The following is a 19304-nucleotide window of genomic DNA, read 5'->3' on the forward strand; positions in this document are numbered from 1 at the left end:
ATAGATAAGCATGAAACTTGTAAAGGGGTAACAGTCATCATGCAAAACCAGTTAACCAAATACAATAAAACCTGCCTGAACCAAATACCTTTCGGGCTTAAATATGTGTTTAGATGGTTTAGATGGATGTATGTTTTAGACAGGTGTTTGGTTTAAATAGGTGATTAGTTTAGACAGGTGCTTTGTTTAGACACATATTTAGTTAGACAGGTGTTTGGTTTAAACAGGTGATTAGTTTAGACAGGTATTTGGTTAGACAGGTGTTTAGTTTAGATGGGTATATGTTTTTGACAGGTGTTTGGGTTAGACAGGTGTTTGGTTAGATGGGTGTTGGTTTAAACAGGGTTTGGGGTTACAATGGTTCAGAATATACTAAAATTGATGTAAAATGGACAGTAAAAATGTCTGGTTTACACATTTTTTTTTTAAATAAATAAAGTGTCTGGTTTAGACAGTTTTTGAGAAATAAATATTGGCAAAAATGTTAAAATTTTTTAGACTTTGATCAAAGTTATGTAATCAATCATACACTGGAACATGATCAGAGAGTCACTTGTGCAACTATTCCGGTAGCTCAATTTTCAAATATAATGTGTGGGCTACAAAAGTACAAAAACAATTTGAATACAGCAAAGTATTCAAATAAAAAACAAAACAAACCTTGCTAATGCTTCCTGTATAAAGCAATTTGTCACTACAGAATGAGAACATTAGCAATGATATCTACTAATAATGACACAACTATCCATTTATATCATGCATGAATCACCAGGTTTCACAAATTTATTTTTTTCATGTCACTGAGAATAAAACAATTTAAAATTTCATATACACCATTATGTTTTCAAATAAACGGAATTGTTGTTTCTTATTTTTCACAAATTGACTTTACAACATTATCTACCCTGCGGGGCCTTTGTGGGAAGCCAATTCTTCTGGGGAAGAATGGGAATTATAATGGTGACTTTTTCTTCCATAAAAATGATTAAGAATGTTGATTAAACATTAAAAATGTGATCATACTGTGTTGTCTTTTAATAAGTCAATAAATAATTAATGCATGCACATCTTGTCTTGATTTTGTGATCTGAAAAAAAAATGTAAACAGGAAGTATAGATAAGTATGGAACCTGTAAAGGGGCAACAGACATCATACAAAAAACAGTTTGACCAAATACAATGAAACCTGTCTAAACCAAACCCCTTTTGGGCTTAAATATTTGTTTTGTTTAGACAGGTGCTTGGGTTACAAAGGTTCAGAATATATTAAAATTGATGAAGAGGGACAGTAAAAAGTGTCTGGTTTTTGGGGATTATTCAGGGTTTGGATGCCAGGTATTACTGTATTTGAGTAGTCTGACCAATAAAACCTGAGAAATTGGTTTTGAAAATTTCCATTGTGTATTCCATACAAAATTATTTAGGTGTACACCTCCTGAAACGTGTAACATTTCCATTTTAGGGTGCTTTGTGTGTGTGTGTGTGAGAATGTGTATCGTGCAGCGTAGGCTTTGTGTGCATGTGCCTTTCACAAGCTCACATCGTGCTTTGTTCTTCATGTATCGTGCAACGTTCTTCATGCAATGGTTCTGTATTCTGATTGGATGATAAAAATTGCTCCTTTGGTAGATCAATTTAACAGAATACCGTTGTAATTTCGTTTTCTATGCCAAAATCTGTGTTCCTTTTACATTGAAAAAAAACCCAAAAAAACAAATTCAGGAATCAATACATGTTGGAAATGATTGGTTTCAAACATTTGTACATTATTAGTAAATATAATGAAATACCGCCCAAATTTGAAGGGCTTTTGGAAATGGTCGGGGAAACTTTCCCGAACTATAGCTTTCTGTTTTTTGTTTGAGAATAAAAATTAAGCATATTTCATCCTAATTTTATGAAATTTCAACATTTTTATACTCCCAGACCAGTGAAAATGTATTTGTGTTTTCGCAATGTACTATGTATAATGAAAATGAACATTTTTTTTATATCAACAATGCAATATTTTCTTTTCTAGACAAATAAGATGGTATCACATAAATTAAAATAACTTAATTATTTCAAAATATCGTACTTTCTACCAATGCTTTATGAAATTTTGGTATTTTTATTCTACTTGCTGTTTCTTATTTTTCACAAACTGACTTTACAAATTGGTATTTTTCCAGTTTTTTCTTATATTGCTTGAATAATAACCACAGGCAACTAAGTTCAAAATTGATTAAGTCATGACTGACAGAATTAGTTGCCCTTTGTCACATTTTATGCAAAAAATAAAAAGATAAGTCAGAATGCCGACAGTACCCTAATCATATGATATGTATTGAGGTTGATTATACAGACAAGTCAGGGCCAGAATTAATTTTCTGTCAGTTACCATCAAAATAAGCATAAATATTTATTACAGTTGGTCTAAACTGATCATTACATATGGCAATTTCTTGACACCTACATAAATTAAATAGAATTTCTGAGGAGTTCTGTCTTATCCAACAAGTTGCTTATGTATTGATAAACAAAAGTCTTGTAAAATTGAAATACAGATGAAGGGTCTGACATTTACAGGGTTTGACACTAACGGTAGTCCGGTAGTCCTGTGCCACCCTAATTTTGGAGAGGACTACTAGGGGACAGCTGCAGGGATGCATGGTAGACTTATGAATATAACAAATGGTTTCCTGAGACAAATAGATGAATTAGGCAAATACTTGCTAAAAGGTCATGTAAAAGGTAACCAAATATCACAAAATGCAAGTAATATAAACATTGAGTTCACTCTGCTTTTGCTTTTCATCAAAACATAACAAAGGGAGCCACTGACTAAAAAAAAATGTTAACAATATGTTACAAAGATTTATCAATTACTACCAGGAATCCCCTATTTCAATGATTTGAAGGATAGATTTAAAGAAACTTTGACTAAATTTCTATCAGTACTTGTGAAATTTTACTATTTTAGGGCATTGTGCTACTGGATAAAGACACAGACTTCTGATCACTGTTGCTTTTCTTTAGCATTTCTTTTGTGATGTTATGGTAGATGTCACTGTTTGAATAATTGTCGTCACCTTTCTTTACATAAACATCACTCAAGAAAACCTGCTAATCATCAATTAAAATTATTTAGCAAGTAGTAATTATTTATCTCGGAATTTACGGAACTAGTAACAATGAGAAAAGTTCAATGATTATGTTAATGTACTTTTGTAAAGGATTAAAATTGACTGAACAGGGCAAAGTTTCTTACAAGATCTCAAATTAAGATATGCTAAAAATCCTTCATCAACTCCAATTTCTGATTGCTTGCAATTGAAGATTGGAGGAAAAATTCATAGACATAAGGAAAATCTCTTATGAAACCAAGGACAGTTCTGTTTACTCATATTTAACAATGAACAGCAAAACTAACAGCACATAAATCCCTAGCCATAAACTTGGACATTTTAAGTTCCATAACTCACAAACTAACTGGAGCATCCTTCCATCAAGACAAGTATTCTTCTAAAAAGTTAATGAAATTCTCCAGAAAAAGGTTTTTGTATTATTGCATGACTTGTAGACAGACATAACACAGACCCATCAAAATATATAAATTATTCATAAACCTATTTCTTTGACAGTAAAGACCATTGCAGAGTGCAGCATGATATGACCACAGGATGTGTAATTGTGTTCACTTGGGGCAAGTGTGGAGACCAATTTTGCCTTGATTCTATGACCAAAAGAACATAAAAAGCATAAAACTGATACAATACCATAGGTACGATTTTTATAAGAATTTTTTTCAAAATATGAACAACAATAAAAAAGAGGATTTTCAGGGTGTGGTTCTGTTTGGCTCCCAGTTAATCCTGAGAGATAATTGAAATCTGATCGAAAAAAGCAAGGAGAAATTTTCATGAGGATACATTTTTTTTTGTAAATATCAAAAGTGAAACAAAAATATTTAAAAATTATTGTTTCGGTGAAGCCCATTTGACTCTTTATAGAAATTATGAAAAATGCAGGCAAGTAATTTCATGAAGAACGTAATTTATAAAAAAAAAATGTGAAAATTGGACCAATAATAAAAAAAACTTCATCCAGTCAAAGATAAGTCTGTATCCTGTAATGGACTCTTAAAACAAAATTTTATTGGGAACATACTGACATCAAATTCACCAGCATAGAATTAAAGGAAAAGACCACCTTTGCATTAAGTTGGGCTCTTATGATAAATCATACCCACGTCAACAAAAATAAATAACCTTCAATGCAAAATGCACGTTTATAAAATTCTCAAGGCTATACAAAGTTCAAAATCCTTGAAATATAAGGGGATAGCCATCTTGCAGAACTCTCCTATCTGAAGGAAGATCATAGCCAGATTTTATTGATTTTTACCGATATTTTCCGATTGACTAGTGACATCACTAAGTCGGATTGGCACTGATACAAGTACTGCAAATAACATTATATGTAAAAAAAGAATATTCCATAAATATTTCTACTATCATGTTTATCTAATCACCAAGACTTGTCAAGCTTACGATTGCATGAATGATAAAAGAGAAATGTTCTAAAAGTTTTTTTTTTACCAGCAACACGAACATTCTTTGGAAGTAGCCATACAGATTTTCCTTACAAATACTTGTCATCTGGCTGCAAATCCCATTGTTCATCGATGATGTCTGACATTTGCTTATACATGTTGTGCCTCAATCTCTTCTTCTATTTATTTCGGGTTGAAATTATAGGGGAAAAGTCCCAAATTTGCGATTTCTTTGGACATCGTAATCATTTACCTATTTACTTTCACTTTACAAACTGACTTTGTGATGTCACAGTTCAACCGGTCATGGTGGCGCCAATAGGCGTGGGAAATTCAAATTTCCTAATTATAAATCTCGATTTTTTAATTAAGAAAAGGAAATTAATTTGTTTCAATTTAATTTTTATGAATATTTAACAGATAACTTTCGATATTTATGACGTTCACACCAACATGGTCTTTCCATTCAACAATAGACTTTGTCTCTAAATTTTAGTGATAATACTTATTTTTCCCTTTTTACACCTTATTTTCAAAGCAGATGGGGCAAATTCCTCCAAAAATTAGATGACTCTCCACCATGTTCCCTGTGTAAGGAACAATGTGTAAAATTTTCAAAAGTATTGGATATGTTTTACTCAATTTATCATCAATAAAAAAAGTTAATGAATGCCAATTACTCAGACAACAATAATGACACAGAGAACGACAGGGTGACACCATTACACAAAAACATCTAATGTGCTGAATGAATTTCTTCAAAAACCCCCACATCTATTCTATGCAGGATACCCCAATGAACATTCATACTATGTTTGGTTCCTATTGGTCAAAAAGAGACAGAGGAGAAGATTTTTGAAAGAAATAACATTAAATGGGAAAAAAGGCAGACAGAAATGGTTATTCTGATATACATGAACCACACACCTGTTGAGTGGGGTATAATTAAAGTTTTAAGAAAAAGGCATAAAAAATTGCTCATCAACCTAAAAAAGAGATATGTTCATGTAAATAAGCAGAAAACTCTAATATGAGAATCAAAAGATCTTCTATTCAAAAGGAATATACTACATGTATAAGATTTCAAAAAGGGGGCTTCCTGTGGTTGTACACCATTTTTTCAAAAAAATTTTGTTACAGCAATTTTCATGCAAAATTTGGGAACGAATGAGCAAATAAATGCCTGGAGCGCTTAAATTTTCAAAATCTCCAGATCCATCTTTTACTTAATTCGCTAAAACATAAAAAAAAATAGGAAATGTGGTATGAGACAGTAATCCACCAAATATCAAGCAACAAACAATTAAACTATAGGTCATCCTAGGGTCTTCAATGATGGGCAAAACCAATGTTAAAAGTCAATTCAAAGTTTATTTTTTACACCTTCCCAATTCCTAGCATGATGCACAACAGGTCTGCACCATACATTCAATTCACACTTTGTACTTATAATAGGTATTCAAACATTAAAAGCAATGATACAAACAAGGTACCCTACAAACTGTGAATTAGGATTTGTAAGTCTCGTGGTGTAACTCTGTGGTTCCACAAGAATGGGTTCTAGTCTACTATTCAAATGCATGTATAGATACAGTGAAACGTCAATCGCTCGAACTCGGATGGCTCGAACACCCGGGATTTCTCTATAACAATTCAAAGTACCAAAATTTTCTCCTATATAATCAATATAAATAACCTTGGATTTCTCGAATTTCGATTTCTCGAAAACTCAAACTGACTAGTCGGTCTGTTCGGTAATAAATCTCAGAGAATAAACCTCACTAACTCAAACTCGTCAGCCATTTTGTCAGCTTGGGTAATATAAGGTGTGAAAAACTAAAACCCTATCATTAATCAGTGTCATTTTAGTTAATTACAGGTAATATTTAAGTCATCACTAATTAGGTAGTTTTGATAAAACTGATTGAAGTTCGAGAGAGTCAGTATGATGAAACTATGAAAGAAAATTGGATGAAAACAAATTATTGACCAACGAACCCACACGTTTTTAAAAGAAAACACTGCATTTTTAATGTCCACAAATCAACATAATCTTCCAAAGGCGAATGAAAAAGATCCACTAACTAACACAACTTCGGAGGAAGCAACGAAAGAAATCCGGAAATATACGAACTTCAATTTCTCGAACTCCCGATAACTCAAACACATTTCAATGGTCCCATGGAGTCCGAGCTTCCGAGGTTATGACTGTATGTCATATTCAGAGCTTTGAATTCAGTTTATAAAAGCAAAACATATTTCCGTGTAAAAACCAAAAAAAATCACAATTATCTATTTCCACATGACAAAAGTGTTAAGAAAAAGTGTAAAATAGAAGGTTTGCATTGTAATACAGTGTTTCAAGATTGTGTAAGTAAACAATAAAATGCAGACTGGTCTTCGGATTTCAATACTTTCTACATCCAAAATTACAGTAAGGAAAATGAAATTTGAACGAGACTTACAGGCCTTATTAAGGATAACAAGAGGGAAAAAAGTGACAAATATAAAATTCACTAAGAAAAAAATTGAAATGAACATGTATATCCAAAAATATTATAGAATACTTGTATTCAAAATCCGATGTCACATTATGCTCAATATATGAGGTACTTCAGCACATGACTGAGAACTAGGAATGACCTACTACCCAAGACAAAGCTAGTTAGGCTATATGAAATAATTTTAAAAAAATACTGAACAAAGTGAACTTGGTGATACTTCTGCTCCCATCCCCTAGAAACAATAAAGGAAACCCAATAAGTGATAAGAAAAATTATGATGAAAAATGCAAAATTTAAGTGCAATGACATCATGTAATAAAATTTATGTGACAATTTCATAGAATTCCATTCCGAGGTAAAAGAGGAGTTCCTGATTAGAACCAGGGATTAAAGAATGAACTGGACACAATCATCACTATATACCCCCCCCCTTACAGGCAAGGGGTATAATTACCCTTGTCTTGCCATATCATAGTTTTTTTAAAACATCCTTTTCATATTTTTCTCACTAAATCACTTTGCAAGACAATTGAAAAAAAATATAATGGCTCTCTCTGTCTTTCTCTTATTGATTTTCCTGATCAATGGCTTGAGAACCAAATGTTTCAATTTAAATGGCCTAAGATGTTAATAAATCTTACAGTTTTTGGAGCCTGATATATATCAGCCGCATAATCATGCTAAAACAATCCAATCATGCAGAAATTTTGGAAACATGATATCAATCTTGCTTTTTTTGCTAGGTAAACCACCACTCATGAAACCACACACCTTGAAGTTTAATTTGCTTCCAGCATATGCTGTATCTATATAAAGCGGAAATACCCCAAATTGACTCTATAATTCCATATCGTGAAAAATGGAAAAGCCCCATTAAACATGATGTTGACATTGAACAGCAACCCAACTTTTTTACAACATATGCTCCATATGCCTTAAGCTACGAACCAAATTTGAATTCTATCCATCCATATGGAGTTGACATAATTGTGAGGAAATATGGACGTACAGAATGGACAAGGTTTTTTAGCACCAACTTGTTGAGGAGGTTATAATTTCTATTGGTAGTACATTGTTACATAATAGGGAAAAGATATCAAAAAGTCAGATAAGATTGCTTTTAATGTTCATCATTGTAGTCCTATCATAAACTCTCTTATTCACAATGTGACCTTTCAAAATTGACAAATCAGATCTGACAATTCATATTAGTGCCGGTAGCTACTTAGAGAAACCTGGTTCATAACTAGGATTCTTAATGACAAAATATGTCAGTTTTGCAACAGACTCCATTTAAATTCAAAAACCTTTTATTACTTCATAGGGTGAACTAGAACTCATGTGATAAAATGATGTAACAGATGATATCTATTTAAGGAGATTTATAAAAATCAATTGATAACGTTAACGATCTCAATTTTCAATAGCATTGGTAGTTCCATATCATTTTGGTCTACTAAGATAAAAGTTGCAAAATCCAATGACTGCAATCATAGCAAAAAAACTAGTCTTAAACAAACACATCATGTACTGGTAAGACCAATTGAATATATAGGATAACAACTCTTAAATTTTCAGCAAACCTTTGATATTCTCTCTAAACATGTTAAAAAACTATTAATTGTCAGATATAAACTGGTCAAAATTATCTTGTCATAAGAGCAATCTCATTAAAACTAAACCTATCAATTGTTCCATTCAGTCACTGCATGTAGGACCTGACCTTCCTAATCAGCCAATCAGATTCATCTGTCATGATTTTGACAGCATTATTCAAAGGGAAAAATGTGCTGATTCTGAAAATGTCATTTGTACAGAAAGTAGAATGGAGTTTCTTGGATCCTATATGCAGTGACTGAATGCAATCAATAGTTTAATTTTAATCAGATTGTCATATGGGAAGGGACTTTTATAAATTGATTGATTATGATTTAATCTCCAATGGCAGATATTCCATGCATTTCAGGAGAAGAACCATTGACCAATCCAACAGACCCTGCTTTGTACTAGACCAACACACCTAATTCTTACCATGCTAGCTCACATAAGCAACAGCCCACAGATAGGCATGCTACCAAACTCTGACATATTAATCTAATTCAAGCTAACCAGTTTACACTCTGTCCTGCATGCTTGGCAGATAAGCAGTGACTACTAATACTAATGGCGTGACTTGGCCAGGGATCAAACCAACCCACGACCTCCAACACTTAAGGTGAGCTTGCTACTCTGAAACCACCAAGGCAGTTTCTAGTTGATTACTGGAATACTCAATATAAAAACAGATGGACAGTTTAGAAGGCAATACACTAGCATATCATACATACTTCATCTCTCAATTCATCCCTTGATACTGAGAGCATCAAATTTTTTGGAACAGGTGGACCTCGAACTACAGCTTTTTCTAAATTATCAATTCCAAGATGTTTTGCAACATCTGCTGCTGTTGACTGTGTGGCAGTGGCTGTTAGTCCAAGGAAACATTGTACACCGAATCGTTCTCTAAGAGCCTGAAATACACAATATAATCTATCATAATACCATTTGGCAGGTTATTTTGGCGGATGTAAAATTTGACAATTTTGAAGCAAAAAGATATACACAATCTGTTAATGTTTCTTTATTTTGACAGATTCTAAATGGTGCACTATAAAGTTAAATAACCTCAGTGTAATATTTCGCAAAATTTATTTCGATGTTTTTAGACAGACCTCTAATTTACGTCAAAATAAGCACCTTTAAAAAAAATTACCCAATATGGTGTTATTGAGTTCCATTAAATAATTTTAAAATTTAATAAAAGAACAGCGTTCCAATGTCCCCCGTGAAAAAAAAAGTGAGGAAAACTGTAAATTCAACGAAATTTTCTGTACAAGGGCCATAACTTCCATAAAAATCAATCAACCCTAACCAAAGTCGAACTTAATCTGTAACTTCTCATAGTAAGACTACATACAAAATTTAAAATCAATTAAAATCAATAGACAAATATTGCGTAACAAGGGTTGGAGTTAATATGTAGCCTACAGCATGATATGGTTTGAATGTAACATTAATTGTTTGCTGCTTTCTGAAATGAAAAATGTCATTTAGATATGAATTGATTTACTTTTTTCTTCAGATTGTCATCTGAATAACACCTCTGATTAGAAGGATCAGCAACAGTACAAAATAAATGATGTATATTTATAGAAAAGTAATCCCTTAGATAACATTATAAATAAAAGACAATTTATGAAATTCTAATGACAATATATTGGTATCTATCTGAAGTAATCTTTAAAGAATATCTCATTGAAAGAAGTTTAGATCAGCTCTCTTAATATGTCCCTATTTTTTAAGTTCTTGTAAATTTGTTTCGTAAAGTTAATGATTGAGCTACTAACACTATTGTATGCAGTCTTTCTAAAGGTTCAGCTTTTTTTTTTAGGACATTCGGTCCTGTAATGACATACTATTTTCAGGACAGAACCAAGTCTTTACCATCCATTTTGACCTGAATCAAGAATGACTAATATCGGAAATTTTCGGGACTTCCAGTCTGGTGTTCCAGATTTTTTTACCGGTCCTGTAACATTTTTACTGGCGATATCTGACAGTCCAACCAACCACGGAAAGACTGTGACTTTACTGAGTGCATGACACACCCATGAAATGCTTAAAAAAGCAAGTTAATCATTAATGGTGGATTTAGGATTCCTAAGTTTCAAGAATTAAACAATGTTTATCTTGTGTCATGCAGATTCTCAAATGTAAAACCTTTAATTTGGATTAGTTCCTGTTGCAGTCCTCTGACAGTAATTGTGTTCCTCCACGCACATCTACATATCATACCCAACCTTACTTGGGCTTGTTGGTCTTACAAGGAATGTGGACAGATGTAGATACAGACAGACAGGGTGATTCCTACATACCCCCAATCTTTGTTTGTGGGGGTATAAAAATCAAATCACCAGACAAGAAATGTACTACATAATAGATCATGATATAGTGGAATGTTAACACTACTTACTACATGTACTAGTATGTTCATACCTTTGTTAGTCTTAGATAGGATGGCCTAAAGTTGTGTGACCACTCTGAAAGACAATGGGCTTCATCTATACACACAAATGAGATGGGTGGCAAATTGGAAGCAGATGTAAGAACCGACATTGTCCCTCCTGCAATGGCCTCAGGTGATACCAACAGGAAATGAACTTTGCCCTCTTTGACTGATTCCATTACTGATTCTCTTTGTGCTTTAGTCATGTTTGTATGGAGACAGGCACCTCTGACACCAGGTGGCAGGCCAGTAATCTGGAAATAAAAGCATGAACATAACAAAAAGCAGTCAAAATAAACTTTACAACAAAACAAAACTACAACTAAAGGCTCCCGAGAATCTGAATCACACACTTGGCCTATTTTTTAGGCAATAACTCTAACAAGGAATAGTCTTACAACTATGATCCAAGAAGATTTTTCCACGGTTCTTCAAGTTGAAGAAAGAGAGACATCTTATTTTTCTCTATCCCTCAAACTCTTTAAGATAAGTGGCTTTACCCACTCTGTTCTATTAATAAATGACCATGATTTTTAATGTTTCAAAGATCCGAACTCAGTTTTTGTGCAGGATTCCCTTTGGGCCTGGTGAGCTAGAAGTCTATTGCTGTCTACATAAGCTTTGTTTGATAAGTACTGCAATTTTTGCTATTTTCAAGAAGTTTGACCATACAAAAAAAAAAAACATGAAAATTAGGACCTTGAAAGAATCAATTGTCCTATAATGATATGTATCATCTTTTCAAAAACCATATACATGACAGAAACTGGTACCCTTCAATATGAATAATTATGGTAATACGTAACTAACAGTAATTGTTAAAACTGTTGTCTGTTTTCTTGACATTATAATATTTATTCAGTGAGGTGCTTGATATGATATAAAGAAGGAATGAACAAGAATATTATGTCTTTTCCTTTAATACTTTTACAGCCAAGAATATAGCTAACTTCAGGAAACAGAGTTACTCATGGTTGAATAAACATTACTTGATGATTTAATAGAAAATCGATGGATATCATTATGGTGAAATGTAACAAATACAGGTATGAGGACACAATTTATTTTGTAGTACATTTCAACAGACCATTCTTGACATATAAAAAAAATTCCACCGCTTCAAATTCAATAAAACTTCACCAATATGGAAACATGTATAAAAGCAGATTTCTATATGAGTGCCAGAAAAATTCACCATCACTTTTTATTTTTAGCAACTTTGCTTCGAAGACCCCGTAGACATGAAAAGTGACCACTGCCAAATGTCCGAAATTTTGACCTTCTTCCATAGAACCAAATCACAACTTCCACATAAAATTACAGAATGAAAAAAAAATCTCTTGTAAATTTGATCCTTGCCCTACATTTCTGCAGTAAGTACTAAGCAATAAAGTTATGACAGCAAGGAAAAAAAATCAGGAAGAAACACACTAAAAAAAAAGAAACTATATTAATATGCAACGAAAAGTCAAGGGGAATGAATTATGATCTCGTACCTACACCAAGAGATTTACACTTTGTATCATTTCATAGGTATTTGATAGTTTGATAGTTTAAAGCTTTTGTCAATTGTTCAGTCATGTGATTGTCATTTAATCAAAGGAACACCAATTCTATTCCCTGTATTATTTGCTCTGAAACTTGTGTACCTAAACAGCAATTCCAATACCACTTTTCTTTATTCAAGGACAGCTCCTATCATACAGAACCTGAATAAATCTGTGAACTTTTAATGTGATCCGTCATTGGTCACTGATCAGTTTTCTATTAGTCAATGTCAAACAGATCTGTTAAACCCATTGTTGTTCTCTTTAAAACATGTGACCACTGAGTAGTGTTTTTCAGTTTTCAATTTGTACACATATTTACTCAATGATATAAATTTGCACATGAATTTAATCACTTTTTTTGTTAATACATAAATATTTTCTAAATAAAAAATGTGGAATTATCATTTAAAATTCAAAGAACCATTTAATATGGTATCATTATATTGGATTCATTCTTATATTCAAATTTACATGTACTGATCATCAGTCAATTTACACAACAAAACTGAGATCAGATTAATCACCCATCTGTCAATGATCATTCAATCATTCGTTATCAATACTTGAGTACAAGTCTTCAAAAGAATCAGACAAAATGAGAAAACCCTAAAACATGCATACAAGGTCTCAAAAACTCATCAGTCTGACGATATAATTTCATCAAAGAAAGTTTTCACTGTTTAAAATTGCCACTTTTTGATCTCTACATTGGAGATGCTAGAAAATTTTTCATTAGAACATAAGTAAATTGAGTTTTTTCCATAATTGTCTGCCCCTAAACTGTTTTTTGCAGTGCATTTCAAAAAAATCATACCAAATGATATGGAAATAATCAAATTGCACTGCCAAAGTGGTTGGTTATTTCATTCCAATATGTTTTGGAAACTGCCAGATTCTTACAAAGACTGATACTTAGTATCTTTACTAAATTAATAGGAAAAAGCATATCTTCTATAAGGAAACCAAAGTTTACATCCTAACTCGTAAAAACAAAAAAGTCAATATGACATTTGACAATGATACTCCAAAGGGTGCCATCAAACATCGTTTGTGTAGTAAAAAAATGTATGTTTAACTGTGATATATGTAATTTTTGTGGAGTAGTTTATAAAAGTCACACCGAAGTCTGTTTTAACTTAAATTATATTCATGGCAAAAAAATAGGATTAAAAACATATTCCTCATATATCTGTCAAAAAGCAAATGATAATTTTAGTATTTTTTTTTATGATTGCTCTCTTGGGAGTGTACTATTAACAGACAATAAATAAAGCATATAGAATTATATAGAACTGCAAATTCAGAAATTATTGCATTCATTGAAAACTTGTTCAGAATACTGCCTTCCCATATTCTGAATGAATCTTGGAATTCTGAACTACCTTTCTGCTAAGATGATTGAATTTCAAATATTTTTGCATATGCATTTCAGACTTTTCGTCCAGACTCTGGACTTTTGGCCTAAAATATTTTTTTTCCAAGGCTGAAAACTCTGAATACTTCAAAATCTCAGTTTGTGGCCTTTAAAAATTTGGAGCTTCATACTAAAGGAATTATTTTTTTCTGCAGTTTTGAGAAAAAAATTTCTTTGTTAGAAAGTACTCTTATTCACAAGATTGGAAAACCTATGGGGAATCCATTAGTCATATAGGTACATTTACTGGATGGTGTTTCTTTGGATGGAAGCTCTTTTTTTCATTTTCTTTGAATGAAACTGCAAGACCAACTAAAATATGTCCAAGATCTCTGACACAACAAAAGTGTAGATGGAACAAAGTTTATATAACACCTTTGGATAATTGATAAGTCGTTTGTTTAATAATGACACTCTCTACCTGGTCGTCATCATGACCTCGTGGATCGTTACGGTGTTTCCATCTGCCCCATGAAAACTGATTTATTGAACGGGTCATAGTCTTCCTTTCCTCATTTGTCTACCCCGGACTTGACTTTTTATGAGCAATTCGGCAGGTGTTTCTGGAAAAACAGAGGATGCTTACCCTACCAGTGCACCTGGTCCATGCTCCCAGTTTTTAGTGGAGTCCGAGTTGCTCATTTGCTTTTGTTACTTTGAATGTATGATTTTAGTTACTTTATGTTCTTTGTTGTGTATATCTGTTTTCCATGTCTGGTCTTTGTCCCTGGAATACATTCTTTTGATTACCACTATAACCTTGGTTCCCTTGATTACTCTGAAACATCGATGTTAATTCAATGTCTAGCCCCACACGTTTATGATCCCTAATATGATGATATCAATCCTGTAACAGATTATAATGGCACAAACTTCTATCATGATAACTACTTTATATCAGTATTTCATTCCATGATTTTTGTATATATAAAACTGTTTTGTTATTCTCCACCTAGAAGGTTAAAGACCAACAGCCTTAACTTGTTAATGGATTACAGACCTTGGGATTATTATCTTTACTAACAACTATGTAAAGTTTGAAGCAATAAAAACACTTTAGGGCATTATTAAATTGTGGCACAACAGTCAAACTCATACATATAAAGTTGGTATTAATATAGTTATTCATGTCAAACATATCATAATATTTAGTGTACAGTGGAGTTAATTTTGTATGAATCAACACTGTTTTACAGAGTTTATCAATGTGTAAAATCGACCATTCACTCACAAAAAAAAATAAAAGTCTGAAGGGCTGGCTTCCAAAGGAGGGATAACACATCCATAATTTCTGGAAAAACAGTGTTTAATCTTCAAAATTCCAATCCTAAACTATCTTCAATATGTCTATAGACCCTTTTGTGGTAAGTTGGTGAGCATGCTCAATGTACACTTCCGCCAGGTAGGGCTTGGGTACAGTTAGCACAAAAGGGTCTATTGTTTTTTTTTTCCCTGGGGACTCTGGTTCATGATCAGTCAAATTGAAACTGTGGCATTCAACTGACAATAAATTAAATGTAGGAAGTACTTTCAACATTATTGATCTACTGTATGATGTTGAAAATGAGTGAAATAAATCAGATAATACCATTTCACACCTTTAATCAGCTCTATTGTTTGTCGTAGCAATGGTAGCATGTCGTAACATGTTTGTTTACAATATGTACATGGAATTTACCTTGTTGTAAAAACTGTCATTGCCGAGGTTGTAAACAATGAACCACCAATCATAATGCACAAAAAAGGCATATGCTAATTAGATTGAAATTATACATGATTAGTCACAATATAAAGAGTAATGTCATGAAAACAAAGGGTAGCGTGAAAAAAGTTCAGACTTCATAAACTAGAGGCTCAAGAGAGCCTGAATTGCTCACCTGGTTAACCATCTGCTTATTCCAAAAACTTGAGGAATGAGGCAGGCTAAGTTAAAATTAATTTAATTGTCAAATGTAGTAAATGCCATTAACAGCATTTTTATGACCTGGACCAGAATTTTGCTACAGGCAACAGTTTTTGAATTATTTTCCAATAAATGTCTTCTGATCACTTTGTTCAGTTTTTAGTAGAGGCAGCCATATCTATTCACAAATTAAAAATCAGATGTCACAGCACAATATACTTAAGAACCAATATGCTTATTTACATTAGTTAATTTTTCAAAAATATCAACAAAACTGGCAAAATATACATGTTAAGGAAAAAACTTGTGGATATATTGACAGCAAAACTTTGTACTTCCATTCCTATACAGAGTTGTTGCCCAAGCCCACTGCCACCTCTTAAATTTTGTCTTGACTATTCCTGATGGCATGACCAGGATCTGGACTGTAGCTCTAGGCAAGTATCAAATTCTCATTTTTTTTACTCTAAAACATTGCTAACAAGAAAATGGAGGAATGAAGTAAAATCTTCTCTAATCAAATGTCCAATCAGATTACAGTATTTATCTCAAATTAATTTATTTAAGGATGACATGAAAAATCATTTGAAATTTTGATTTGATCAAAATCACTGATCAAAGTATATCTTGCCAATGGCAAAACAAGAAATCTGTGAGCAATGGCTCCCTAGTTTGTTTGTTTGTTGGGGTTTAACGTCCGAGCAGCAATATTTCAGATATATTCAGACGATGGCTCCCTAGTTATACCCTTCCTTTCCATCATGATATAAAGAAAATTAATCTTCTTTTTGACAAATAAGAAGATGTTATATGAGTACAAAAACCTATACTGATACAACAACCCTATAATATATAACCAACCAATGATTAATAGTAATGAAAAATGTGACTAAAATTTTGTGTAAAAATATATATATTTGTATATATACATAAAAAAATGTTACAGAATGACAGAATGATAAAAAGACGGAATGAAGACATGATGGACAAAAATAAAGCAGTAGACTCTCTTTCATACGGAATAGGGGTATAATTACGTTGGCAAATGAAAATATTTTTTTTATATGGGAAAGTAATCTCAGCTTTGCAATGGAAGCTTTTGGGCAAGACAGGCTGAATTCAGATTAAAAAAGAGCTGGTTGATCAATTTACAAATGAATTAAATGATAGTACATTCATACCTGATAAAATAACACTAAGCACAGAGTTAGAAACATGTTTTTGTACAACAGGTAATTATCAAATTTTTAATCCTAATTGAAAAATGAATTAGTGATAGAAATTTTATTGTGAATTATTTAAATTCAACTTTTAACTGTTAATGGGATGAATCCAAAAAATCAATTGTAATTGCATTTTAATTAATATAAATCTAAGACTTTCAATTATGTATATGAAAAATAATCCTCAAACTTAGCTGTAAATTTTGCATTTTTTTAAACATAAATTAATTAAAGTGATGTTATTTGTGGGAGAAGGGGCTGTATGGCCTTTTTTCAGCCCCATCTCTATAGCAATTGATTTCTTGTCAAATGGAGGAAAATCACTTAAAGTTTAAACTATTTTTCACTTACCTTTTATTGCATGTTGCTAAGCAACCAAATAAAAATATTTACTTAACTAGAAAAACTGTGAGTAATAGTCACTAACTTGATACCCCCACTCCTCCATTTGATAACATGCACCTTTTGACCTCCATATTGAAATAGATCTAAATTTTAAATTAGAGTTGCACAATGGGAATGTGTAATAAAGATTCTGTAAAAAGTTTCACTAAATTCTATTCAGCCGTGCAGGAGGGTTAACGGATAAGAGATGGGTCCCCTAATGTCCCTATATTTGCAAATGACAAAGTCAGTGTGAAACCCCAAATTAATTTTAACCAGAATCTAAAATAGGTGGTGTACAATGGGATTTTTTAATTAAGATTTGTGAAAGGTTTATTTAATTTCATTCAATGGTGTAGAAAGAGTAACGGTTCAGAGATGGGTCACTAACAACCACCCATCCTACCACTAACCTTCATGTGTGACAGATGGAAGTATGGGCAGAAGGAAGGAAGGAAGGACTGAAGGACATACACCACTATCACTACATACACCCCCAACCCCCCACCACAACCCTCCAACTTTGTAAACAAGCCATGGAGATGGCAAACAAATACCACAAAGACAGAGAAACTACACGAAACATTTAAGATTTGACACACATATAAAATTTCAGAGAGCTTGATAACTGGCATGAAAATGACAGAAACAATGTAGTCAATTTACTCTTAAATAACTTTCCATTCGTTTAAATACAAAGAACCTCCATACATTTATTTTTGCAGAAGTTCATTTTCACTTTTTGAGAAATCAATTCAATTTCCACACTATTTATTTACAAAACACCTGTATTCCATAATAAAAAATAAAACTTCTTTATGGCATTTTTTTTTTGTGATTTTTTTTTCTTGCTTACAAAATTAGCAAAGAAGAATCATTTGTGAAAAAAGATTAGGTTTACTTCATAAAATGTACAAGTTCTTTCTTAAGTTTATTGCCTTTTCGCCATTAAAACAGGCATCCTTAAAAAAAGCAAAATATATACCTTTGGTATTATAAACCATATCTGGAAACTAGTTCAAAAATAATTAACATTATTTTTAGACGAAGTAATAAAAGTCATGTATAAAAACGATCTCTAACATGAAAGAAATCCAACAGTTTTTCTTCCTTCCGTAATAATGAAATAGTTATAAACCACTGACTTTGTACCCAGAAGGAACCACGACTTAATTAAATATGTCTGGATTGCTACTTTTTTTTCATTTAAGAATAGGGTTAAGTATCAGACTTCCTAAATATCAGACAGAAAGTGACTTTAATGTCAAAAACCTACAAATTAAAACTCACTTTTTATTTCTAATATAGAAAAAGTTCTAGATTACAAAACAAGTCTTAATTTATTGTTTGGTTGTTGTGCTTTTGAGACAAAAACTATAAATTCTTAATTTGTTTGTTTTGAGATAAATGTATGGATTTCTCCAATATAAAAAATTGTGCATATAAAATAAGTCATATATATAAGTACTGATATCATAATAGAACAAAGTATTGTGATACATGTATAAGAACTTATGACTAATTTTACTCAAATTTTTTTTGTAAAAAGGGCTGCTGATCTGTAAGCAGAAAGGAATATAGTTTCATTAAAACTTGGTGTAAGTGGACCATAAGACCACTGTTTCTTCTTAGAGATTTTCTGCTTCTTTTATCACTACCGTTGGTAGTGTCGGAATTTCATATGGATCAGTACCAAAGGCAGTTTGTTTGATGGCTGGCATACACACCGTGGATCAATTGTAAAAGG

The 19304-nt window shown here is 32.3% G+C and overlaps 1 protein-coding gene across 3 annotated transcripts in view; it reads right to left on the bottom strand.

Moving 5' to 3' along the window:
* Window positions 1-19304, bottom strand: part of LOC148616899 (ATP-dependent DNA helicase Q4-like) — a 150061-nt gene that overhangs the window by 100837 nt on the left and 29920 nt on the right. For all 3 annotated transcript variants that reach the window (XM_088584061.1, XM_088584062.1, XM_088584060.1), the window contains exons 12-13: window positions 11074-11337; window positions 9366-9548 (exon numbers count right to left, since the gene is read on the bottom strand). In XM_088584061.1, the coding sequence (XP_088440187.1) occupies window positions 9366-9548; window positions 11074-11337 (447 nt within the window). The remainder of the gene's footprint in view (window positions 1-9365; window positions 9549-11073; window positions 11338-19304) is intronic.

Source organism: Perna viridis, chromosome 5, assembly GCF_037379345.1.
Source record: "Perna viridis isolate PV_CMFRI_1.1 ecotype Kerala chromosome 5, ASM3737934v1, whole genome shotgun sequence".
Classification (NCBI taxonomy): domain Eukaryota; kingdom Metazoa; phylum Mollusca; class Bivalvia; order Mytilida; family Mytilidae; genus Perna; species Perna viridis.